This window comes from Pleurodeles waltl, chromosome 6 (genome assembly GCF_031143425.1).
Source record: "Pleurodeles waltl isolate 20211129_DDA chromosome 6, aPleWal1.hap1.20221129, whole genome shotgun sequence".
Taxonomy (NCBI): domain Eukaryota; kingdom Metazoa; phylum Chordata; class Amphibia; order Caudata; family Salamandridae; genus Pleurodeles; species Pleurodeles waltl.
In genome coordinates this window covers 1,683,063,040-1,683,074,935 of record NC_090445.1, presented here as the reverse complement: position 1 = coordinate 1,683,074,935, position 11,896 = coordinate 1,683,063,040, and the positions used below count along the sequence as shown (strand labels likewise).

Sequence of the window (11,896 nt, the reverse complement as noted above, 5' to 3'; positions counted from 1 at the left end):
ATCCTGAACTAAGGCCTGTTCTAATTTGTTTATATATACATAATGTGAATAGAAAAGGAGCTAAAAAACACCCCTGTCTCACCCCTCTTATAACACCAAAGGTCACCGTACATTGGCCACTGGGACCACTTCTGAAGGTAGTTGACATGTCCTTTTATCAATTTCTCACAAAAAGGATATTGTCTACAAAATACATGGGGAGTATACAAGAGACTAAGAAGCATAAGAGGAAGAAAGCAAAATGGAGCCCAGGGGGCAGATATTTGATGGGGGGATGAAGGGCAAGAGAGAGATAGTTGGATAGCACATGCACTCCCCAGGAGTTCTTAAGCAAAAAGAAAAAAGTGGTTTTGCTAAACGTGAGAAGTGGAAGGATAGAAGTCAGTCAGTCAAAAGGATTGCAAAGAGACAATGCTCCACAGTGGAACAAACACATGAAGAACAAGATGGGACAAGGCAAGCCTTTGAAGAAAAAGCAAGCAAATTAGATTGACAACAAAGCAAACAAATGGTAAACAATGGGTGAATTGTAAGCCCTTTGTAAGCCTTTAATTGGTCTGTCAGAACCGGACAAATTGCGCAGTCGGGTAGGCGAGATCAAAGTGCTGACTGGATCAACATGATGTGGAGGGACGTTCGACATTGACTGTTTTGCCAAAAGTGGCCTCACTGCATTGGTAGGACACAGAAAAAAAATCCCTGCCCAAGCAGTGGGAAACCGAGGCCCAGATTCGCCACTTTCTTTCGCCCCCTAGAGCACCATGTGTGCGCCGTATTTAAGATATGGCACACCATGGAGATATTAGGAACTATTGGGTCAACTTTTTTGACACTATCGGGGCGCCTTGCTCCACTAGCATCAAAATGTCTTCTGACGTTAGTGGAGGAAAGTGCAAGGAGGCCCATTGATCTAATGGGTGTGTCATTTTAAGGCCTGCCTTGAGCAGGTGTTAAAACATGAGGCCAAATATGGCTCAATGAACTCTTGTAGATTTCATTGCACCATTTTTGCGAGCCTCCTTGCGTCTGAATGCTTCCTTTGCATACTTTATGCATGGCACACACATAATGTGGCGCAAAGGGTCACAAAGTGGCGCAATCCATGCATTGCTCCACTTTGTAGATATGGCGCAGCGTTTTTGACAATCTAACACCACATTAGCATCAGGAAAATTATACTCTTGTGGCGTTAGATGGTGCGATGCCGTCCTTAAATTTGGACCTAATTATGACAACACGACTGTTACTGGGTCAATGGAGGTCCTGCTCCAGCTCACCAAGTTTAACCAGGGCCTGATATATTACCATTGCAATGGCATGGATGGATGAATTTGTTCTGAATGTCCCATGTAAAATGCAACAGCCCTAACATTTATTCTACTGCGTTCAGATACCGAAGATGTTGTTTCTTCTTTGTAAAGGTGAAAAGGAGGAATGAAAAAAATGGGCGAATTTTACATTTGAATTTTAACAGCATTTTTTATTGCCCACCTTCTATGTCATAACTGTCTAAATACAAATATTTTATTACAGAAAAAAACGTAATTCTCATTCGCAAATTGCAGTGGCAATAAAAAGGCATAGACAAAAAGACATAATTTATTTATAAACATTTATGCATCACTGCTGCCGAGGGTCACGGGGTTGCGTTCTCGGTACACAAGAGGTGGCCCTGGTTGGCCGCTCGCTGTGGTGCTTTGTGATGCGTTTGTGCATCCGTACGTGTTTCCTCTGGTTCAATGAAGCAGACCCAGCCTCCGTCGTCCCTTCGAAAATGTCATTGTTGATACCTGGTCTCGCGCTGTCTGTGATGGCGGATGTGCTAGTCCCAAAGCTGCCCCGTTGACGTCGCTGCAGGCTTCTTTCACCTGCATCCAACTGCAAGAGAGACATGAAAGAAAAGCCTCCGGTTAGACGCTCCATCTGGCCATCTCCACGCAGACATTCTTTCAATCCCCCCTGGTACTTTCTCGGCTCCAAACTAGTCCAGACAACTAGTCTAAGATGACCAGAATTTTAAAGAAAAAACACAGGACATTTCATGAAAATAGAAAAAGGACTGCCATTTTACTTCAACCAAGCACGCAGAATGACAGCGCTCACAGCATAAAATTACAGCTGAGGCACCACGAAAAAAAAGAAATTACAATTTTAAAAGCCAGTATCATGCCTGTTAATTAAATTGCCTTCTTATAGAGCTCCTACTATCCCTGCTTTGATAAAAAATAAATAGGCTACTCCTACCGTTTTCAGGAGACCCTCTCAACAAGCATTTTCAATGCAAAGGGGCCTCACATTTGCTCGAGTTCGAGCTATTAGCGTTGTAAAGAAAAAAAAAAACGTAGTGCGATCACACTATGTGAAATGCAGCACGATTGCATTGCGTGGAAAATAAATCGATAAAGTAGTCCAGACTCCATACTGAAAACATCGAGCCTTGTATGTTTTTAGTAGTTTACCGGTGCTGTGTAGGTGAGCTAAACACTGCAAAAGGCATGACATAAGCATGCCTTTCACAAATGAAAACAAGCGGATTTTAAAAGGCAAGCCCACGAGCCAATGTAAGTGACTGACGTGACATGGGCATGGTTGTTAGCCCAAAGAGAGATTACAGAATGGGACGGAGCGCTTTGCACTCGCCCATAAAAAAATAGGTCATGAGCTAAATTTCCTGAAATCTGCCGGGACCAGTGCTTGAAATGGGCCAGTACTATCCAGTACTGAGACACTTTTTTATATTGAGACGAAGAGTACCTGCACTTCTCAAGAAAAACGTAATACTTTTAATTGGAAAGTACCAGCACTTCTTTCTGGTACAGAGTACCTGCACCTCTATTTATATATATATATTTTCAGCAGATGAAAAACTGGGTCTGCCACAGCAAATCCAGGATGCCTGGTAACCCTAAAGTAGCTGACATCGAACTTTACTGCTGGTGTTGCAAATCACACCATGTGCCTGTGCTACTCAACGAGATCAAGGTTTCAGGTAGCAGAACACATGCAGTGATAATACAACACAGGCAGTGCTTAATTTGTGAATAAAAAACATGCCGGGACATAAAGCTCTTCCACTGGAACACGTTGGTGCTGCAGTTAAATATGCGTCCACAGAATGCTGAGGCTGCATAAATCCTGAAGCCATCTTGGGCCCCTTTCACCAATTTACAGCCACTCTTTGCCCCTTCAGTTCACTCTTGCAGCTTTCTTCTCTCTCCTTTTGTGATACTTTTCTGTCTTTGTATTCTTTTGTCTTTATCAAATGTGCCTTTACCTCACTGATGCTGAAAAATAAGCGCTAGCCCCCCCAAATAATTTCTTGTGCCCCCCACCAGCAACCACTGGCTCAAATTAACTACTGAAATCAACATGACAAAACAACAATCACCAGTGGCATAACATTAGCCTCCGCAGCCCCAGCTGTGAACAGGTGGGGGGGCATGAGCTCCAGGGGGACCCCCTCACTCTGCACAGGCAGCAGGCCCCTGGCCGAGAGCCCCTGACTGGGTCTATTAGAAGTTTTTCCTTGAAAACAGGCCATAACCTGGATTTGATGCTTAATCGTCAGGCATTTTCCCCTCTTATGTTCGGTAAGGTTTGATCTGCCAAAATTGAATGTGTTAGCAAACTGTATCACACCCCAAAAAAGTTTGTGTATCTGATGATTCAATCCTTGTGCTCAAAGGTCGGGTTGCAAGGGTTACATAAATACCAGGAAACTTGAAAATTAGCTTTTGTGGCATACAAATTAAAAAGAATAATTATTAGATCAACCAAATAAACTATTAATTGTTGAATTGTTGGAAAGGTTCAGTCAAGCTAAAAGATGAAGGACACAGGCCAATAGCAGAAGATTGAATCAAAGTATTAAAAGATACAGGGGGTCATTCTGACCCTGGCGGCCGGTGACCGCCAGGGTCACCGACCAAGGGAGCACCGCCAACAGGCTGGCGGTGCTCCCGAGGGCATTCTGACCGCGGCGGTTCAGCCGCGGTCAGAAAGGGTAAACCGGCGGTCTCCCGCCGGTTTACCGCTGTCCCATTGAATCCTCCATGGCGGCGGAGCGCGCTCCGCCGCCATGGGGATTCAGACACCCCCTACCGCCATCCTGTTCATGGCGGGAAACCCGCCATGAACAGGATGGCGGTAGGGGGTGCCGCGGGGCCCCTGGGGGCCCCTGCAGTGCCCATGCCAATGGCATGGGCACTGCAGGGGCCCCCGTAAGAGGGCCCCGCAAAGTATTTCAGTGTCTGCTTTGCAGACACTGAAATACGCGACGGGTGCAACTGCACCCGTCGCACCCCTGCAACTACGCCGGCTCAATTCTGAGCCGGCGTCCTCGTTGCAGGGGCATTTCTGCTGGGCCGGCGGGCGCTCTTTTGGAGAGCGCCCGCCGGCCCAGCGGAAATGTCTGAATGGCCGCCGCGGTCTTTTGACCGCGGTGCGGTCATTCGGCGGCGGAACCTTGGCGGACGGCCTCCGCCGTCCGCCAAGGTCTGAATCAGGCCCACAATGTTGCATGTAGAAGCATGCAGTGGCAAGCAGTGTGTGCAGTGCTCACTACAAAACGTTTAATGGTGAAGGGATGGAAATATAAGAACAATAGAAATTAATGAAAGCAACAAGTGGCAAAAAATGTTACCAGGTGTTCAGGCCATATAGTGCTTCTTGCGGCAGTGCAGGGGTCTACATAATGATCCTAAAAGTCTAATTGAGCCACTTTTCGTAAGACAACGCTTCAACCCAAGCGTGTTAATGTGGGGGGGGGGGTCATAATCAGGACTGTAAAAGTATTTGATTACATCTTGGTTGAGAGCTGCAAGAGGTTCCTAAGTGTATTAAAGTCCTAAGCATCATTAGTATGTGTCACAAAGGGGAGCAATGGGCCCTGTGGAGAAAAATGTATATGGTACAACATTGGAGCATCTGTCACCTCATGAATGAGTTGAAGAAGGCACACAGCAGGAGCAGCCCATTGTTTGTCTGGGGTGTGATAGGCAGTACAATGTTCTGCAACTTCAGCTACTTTTGACTTTTCAGCCAGCAACAATTTCCACTAGAGCAGACCAAAATAGGTCAGTAAGGGTTGGACACATGCCATATTTTCATGATAAGCTCTGACTCACTAAATAAGCTCCATTTAGATCACTTTTATGTAATTTCATTTTATGCGGCTAGCCTAAAAATGTGGCATTGATGCGACCCTCCTGGACCTATTTTGCACACTCCTACCTTAAATTGACTCAGCGTAGTTCCATATCTTATGCATGATTCTACAAGTCCATTCACTCAAGATGCTGATCACTAAAAACACAGTCATTTTTGAAGGCCACATATATGAAGTGGAGCCATGAGGCATTTATGTGCAGCCAGGTCCAGATAGAAAAAAATATGTGTATTAGTGTCAGTGCATCTTCTTCTGTGTGCATACCTTTCTGGAGGCGTGAGACCTGGACAGGCAAAGTCTACTGATCATCATCTGTGGTGGTTGATGGTATTTGCCTCTGGTGTCCTGGGATCTGTCCTCTTCTTGTTGTGCAAACTGGGCCCAGTAAAACTCTTTCTGCAGCTGATCCTATGGGTAGTCAGAGCAAGGACTCCAGGGTTTCTCATGGTGGTAGTGTAGGGAGCAAAGGTTCAGAACCCAGCAATCACCAAACACACACCTTGGGTAGAACAGTGCAAACTTCACAGAACAGGAACACCTTGGGTAGAAATAGTCCAAGCGTACCTCCTTCAGGGAACTGTACTGCTAGGGCAGCAGTGCAAACGTTCCACAAATTAGGACAGGTACAAATTGGACATCACCACTGCAAAGTTTGCTTTCTCACAGAACAGGTGCACCATGGCAGTAGCAAAGTATGCTTTCCTCTCTCTGTAGTATTGATCCCCCATAGAACAGATCCAGCAGTAGAAGAACAGTACCTTCCTTTATCACTCACAGAACATGTACACGTAAGTACATGTAGAATACAGAAGTGTGTCTGGATCAAGTATTTAACTTACATAGATAAATGTATATGGATGTGTGTGTGAGTGAACATGCACGTTCTGACACCATTCTCACTCAGATAATATTCCACATCAGCATCCTGATGCTGTCACTCAGAGACATCCTGCTGCTGTCACTCAGTTCCCTCCAGTTTGCATGAATTCTTTCCATTTCCCAGATCATGAAGTATCTAGTCGGTACCTAATAGGTACCTAGAAGTACCTAGCAGATATACCTAGTAAAAGTACATAGAAGTACCTAGTAGGTCATTGTGACTTGGAGCAGCCCAGTTTCAGACTGAGTAACTATGCTCTAGAAAGGTTTCTAGATGCTAAGGGCTGCCTCTGATGAAGGGACATTCCTGTCCCAACTCTTGGTATATCCCAAGCAGAGTGAGTGATATAGACGATGAAAGGAGCAAGGGAAAGTATGAGGTGTTCATTATTTGAAATCTATTCATGCCTCATTGCCCATTTGTAATCCATGCTGGGTTGTATCCCAAAGACCATTCTCCCCACCTATTGTCATGGCCGAGCCTCTGCTTGTGGCAGGACCTTCCTACCTGCCCACCCTCCGCAGAATTGTTCATATATAAAATACAAGTCATGCATCCTGCATGAATTTTTGAGAACGAAGTCCCTTATTTCACAGTGCCATGATATCTTGTGCATCAAGAAAAATGATCTGTGTCACCTAAAATCCTGGCATAGATGTTTTCATCTGAAAGCAGCTGAGATCCAGCTTATGCTTCTCCACTCTTCTCCAAGGGATTTGTACCTACCAATGCACCACTTAATCCTGCGTGTCTTCTAGTGGTTCATTCCAATAATAATTTGTCACCAGCAACAGGTCAGACAACCCCAGTTCTGCTGATGGGGCCTCTTTTCCGGGGAGTATGAGCAGCCAAAACCTATTGTGGGCATTGAAAGTTATCAGACTTAAAATCACTTTTGTTTAGCTTACTAAGATTGCACCCTCCATTCACAAAATTGCATAAAGTTTTCAAACCTATCATAATCTCTGCTATTCAGAATTTGGGTACATGTAAAGAATGCAACCTCTTAATATGCCCGCTGGGGATCTTCTATCAGCTACTCCCAACTGATCATTCATAGATCCAATAAATGACTAAAGCATGGTGGTCATTTGCTAGGACAGCATGTTCCCAAACTCTGGAATATCTTTGAAGGCATAATAAAATTACTTTGGATTAAGGAGATATCCCAATGCAGAAATGTTCTAAGGGTCAATCAAGTGAACTATTTACCAAAGAACAACGACCAAAGAACACTGAACATCTTTCTAACATCCCAAGTTTCCCTTACTTAGTACATTTCTGACCTCTGAAGTAGCAGGAAGGTGACTAGTAGTACTCAACTGCAGCAGAGAATAACCCATGTCCTAGGACCTCTGGGGCCCGCAGCACCTATTTAGGGGTTCCGCAGACCTACATGTAATTTAACAATTTTTTATGTCAATAATCATAAGCATTTTGAGCTAAATAACTGTATAAAGGTGGTTTCATCTAGAAAGATAATAGTTTCATCAAGTAACAATAGCATTTACTTAAAATGTACTACATTGCCGCCACATGTTTTATGTATACGTGTTCAAAAATCAATAAACGTGTGTAAATAAATCATAAGCATTTAAACATATATTTAATCAGACGCTGATTGCTAGTTTAGGACACCTTTTGAAACAAAGAAATTCTGTGTCCCTACCAAACTTTACTGGTGCCCTGTGTCTTTCTGAGGCCAATGTCTATTAAAAAACATCTGCTGAAAGCTTTTATTTCACATAATTACCTGTTGGCTTGTGATTACGACCTGGGTCTTATACCTGTGTGTTGATGCTCCCCACTTTAAACATGCAATTACAGTAGAAAGTAGGTATGCTCACGTCATACAATGTTTTTTCATGTATACATGATTGAGGTACAAATCATGGAAAAGGCTTGATGGGCCTTGGGATTAAGTGGGGTCCACAGAATCAAAGTTTAAGAACCGCTGCTCTCTTAGATACCTAAATACATATAGTGGATGACTGTCCAAGAAAGTTTTGCTTTTAGCTTGTTGGGTTATGTCTAGTTGAACTAAGAGGAAATGTGGTCATGTGCTAAAAAACCCAGTGATGTATCCTGTGATATGATAATAAATGTAAATAAAGAAGCAGTTATATTCACACCCAAACATAAATTCTCCCTAAACTATTGTCAGCTATAGGAACATCATTGGAAGCTGTTTGCCCTAAAGTACAGGAGACATTTCCACGTGTCATTCTTGCTTTGAACCTAGTCTCATCGTGGGAATTAGACACATATGTGATCGTTTCATCTAGTGGATGGCGTGATTCGAAAACATCGTACTTCGAATCGACTCCTTCACAATGTTTTAAGCTGTTTGAACATTGTACGTTGTCCATCATGTTTTTTTTTCAATGCCTCGTTTTCCTCTTTGTTAATTTTCCCTGTGTTGTACAAAGAGAGACCTTGATGTGATTATTTGCTGCAGGTTTATTCTTGTAGTTCTGTTTTGCATGATGGATTTGATAACAACACCGAATACATGAATTCATCTGCACTTGAACTGAACATGTTGTCTTCAGTTTTTGTAATGCTAAACCATTATCCACCACACAAAAAGAGCAACAAACTTTTTAAAAGCTCAGTAGCAATAGTCAGGGCCACTACCATTGATTTTACCTATTAAAATTGCCCTCACTGCTTTAAATAATGAAGGGACATTATTTAATATGCTTCGGCCTAATTTGAGACAATGACTACACTTGACACTCAAAGGTAGGTGACGTTAATATCAAAACACCGTATTAAACATAAAAAGGGCTTTGAAACTTGATTGAATGCTATCAGTTATTCACAAAGTCTTTGTATTTGTGAAGAGACATGTCGCGAAAGTAACATCTATCTCATGGAGCTTCCCTTCTCCTTTGTTGTTAAAGGTCATCTTTGAACTTTAGACGTTCCGAGCTCTGATCTTCAAAAGGCAAACTAGCTTGGCTTTATGATTCCAATTCTGCAAGAGTATGGAGAGCACATATTGTGTGTAAAAATGGACATCATTAGACCCCTGACTCATTTTTTTAGCATGCACAGTACTGATTTACCTCTTATCTCTTGGATAAATACTTTTCTGTCTCCTGGTGTTTATCACTCTCTAGTCTCACTCCACTGCCAAATGGTATTTCTGAAAATGTGGCACCAAATGTACTATGATGCTTGTCCTAATCTGTGACCCAATATTTGCAACTAGTATCTACGTTTGTGAACTGACCTATGTATTAATGGGTTGGTTCTCAAAAAAATGAATTTCAAGAGGTCACAGAACACTCTGGGGGTGATTCTGACCCCAGCGGTACTAGACCGCCGGGGCCAGGGTCGGCGGGAGCACCGCCAACAGGCTGGCGGTGCCCCGCAGGGCATTCTGACCACGGCGGTTTGGCCGCGGTCAGAAGAGGAAAACCAGCGGTCTCCCGCCGGTTTTCCGCTGCCCTTCTGAATCCTCCATGGCGGCGCATGGGGATTCAGACACCCCATACCGCCATCCTGTTCCTGGCGGTTCGCCCGCCAGGAACAGGATGGCGGTATGGGGTGTCGTGGGGCCCCTGAGGGCCCCTGCAGTGCCCATGCCAATGTCATGGGCACTGCAGGGGCCCCCGTAAGCGGGCCCCACTTTGAATTTCACTGTCTGCATTGCAGACAGTGAAATTCGCGACAGGTGCAACTGCACCCGTCGCACCTTCACACTCCGCCGGCTCCATTCGGAGCCGGCTTCCTCGTGGGAAGGGTGTTTCCCACTGGGCTGGCGGGCGGCCTTTTGGCGGTCGCCCGCCAGCCCAGTGGGAAACCCAGAATCACCGCAGCGGTCTTATGACCGTGGAGCGGTGTTCTGGAGGGGGGGAACTCTGGCGGGCGGCCTCCGCCGCCCGTCAGAGTTAGAATCACCCCCTCTGTCTAATACATATTAATTAGGCAGATCTCACTTTGCGAACCCCTAAGTTTGACTGCAATCGCAAGGGATAGCAGACTACCTTCCCTGTGAGTGTATTTCAAACATGTTTTTCTTCAGAACAACCCAAGTTCTGTAAAGGGAAACAAGCATCTTATTTAAAAAAAAGCCAATTTCCAAAAGAGAAGAGGTCAAGCGGGGATTCCCTCCCCTTTAAGAATCAGCTATCAGACCAAATTTGGAGTCAGTAACTCATCTGGTTTGCTACCAGAATTACAGTAGCAAACTATACACAAAGAGTCCCAATTCAGTTTTTGGAAGGGACATACAAAATACATTCCTTCCAAATATCAAATCAGTGACCATTTCTAAATCCTTTTCTTGGCTTGGAAAAAGATTTCAAAATCACACACTAGAAAAAACTTTCTACCAGTTGCAAACTGTTTGATTTACCAAATAAAAAGGTTTCCGACCACTAAAAAGCTTTAGTTCTTCGTCCTCTACATTTGTTTCTTTAAACTAGACCCATAGAGGACATCATATAACCATTCATCTTTCTATGTCATCTAAATGCTGATGACAAACAAATGCCCTCCTCCTTATGAGCTTTCACTTTGGATCCCAAACCCAAAGTTTGCCACTGCCTCCCTTGATGGCTATCCATAGCCTTAGGCTACATTCTTCCAAGAGATAAATAATTTCTCTCCATGCTGAAGCAGAACCCATGAAGCCACAGATGCCCAATTATTTCCTCCCTGACCATATCATCCCTACGCATTTTGGCCACAAATCTTGGCTTGTATTTTAATCTAAAAGTGATCTTCAAAATCTACATCACTTCCATAGACACAACTGCCCACTACCCATTTGCAGATGTGGGAATACAGCTAAATCTAAATATTAACGCCACTCTTACGTGAGGTCTGACTGTAGATACCATAGAGTACATAGGTAGCCCTTGCCTCCCAAGGGCTCTATTATTTATGTGTGGAAAGCAATTCACTAGTTCAAAAACTTATCAGATAGATAGATAGATAGATAGATAGATAGATAGATAGATAGATAGATAGATAGATAGATAGATAGATAGATAGACAGATAGATAGATAGATAGACAGATAGACAGATAGACAGATAGACAGATAGACAGACAGATAGACAGACAGATAGACAGACAGACAGACAGACAGACAGACAGACAGACAGACAGACAGACAGACAGACAGACAGACAGACAGACAGACAGACAGATAGATAGATAGACAGATAGATAGATAGATAGATAGATAGATAGATAGATAGATAGATAGATAGATAGATAGATAGATAGATAGATAGATAGATCACAATGCTAAACTGAACAGGAAAGGCTTAAGTAGCTTTGAGACGCTTTGCAGTTGCTGTGAATTTGTTGCTAATTGTCCAAAAGCATAGCTGTATTCTGATATGGTAATGTGAAGGTTTTGTTGCAATTATACTTTTCCAGGGGACTCCTCAAAGATAGCAGAGGGTAGAATCTTCTTGATTCATGGTTGTTTTCAATCACAGCCAGTGTGAACTGTAATCCGTAAGGCTTGAAAATAGCTAAGGGGAGAAAAATCATGGCACTGAAAAGGGAGAGGCAAAATGTAGGCAGATAGATTACAGCCTAATTGGTTGCAAACTCTTTGCAGATGACTTTTGCCTCCTACATGAGCTTATTAGTGTATTGCACCACCACTTAAGGGCAGCTGGCAATTATGTTAGTTACTTATAAGTGTAAGTGTTGATTTCTGATGTATTACATTTTGTGCTTAATGTTATGAACACGTTTGCACTATTTAATACAAAAAACCTGCACTGTTGAAATACTATTGCACCAAACTACATCTTCCAGAACTGGGAAGAATGTATACTACTGCTTCGGGGCCTAACATTTTGCAGAAGAAATCTGTAG

At 43.5% G+C, this 11,896-nt stretch overlaps 1 protein-coding gene across 2 annotated transcripts in view; it reads right to left on the bottom strand.

Moving 5' to 3' along the window:
- Positions 1 to 1,461: 1,461 nt before the first annotated feature.
- Positions 1,462 to 11,896, bottom strand: part of ADGRD2 (adhesion G protein-coupled receptor D2) — a 386,891-nt gene continuing 376,456 nt past the window's right edge. Inside the window, exon 26 of one of the 2 annotated variants that reach the window (XM_069241720.1) lies at positions 1,462 to 1,878. In XM_069241720.1, coding sequence (XP_069097821.1) covers positions 1,865 to 1,878 — 14 coding nt within the window. In that variant the 3' untranslated portion in view covers positions 1,462 to 1,864. The remainder of the gene's footprint in view (positions 1,879 to 11,896) is intronic. The other variant, XM_069241719.1, reaches the window with a different exon arrangement.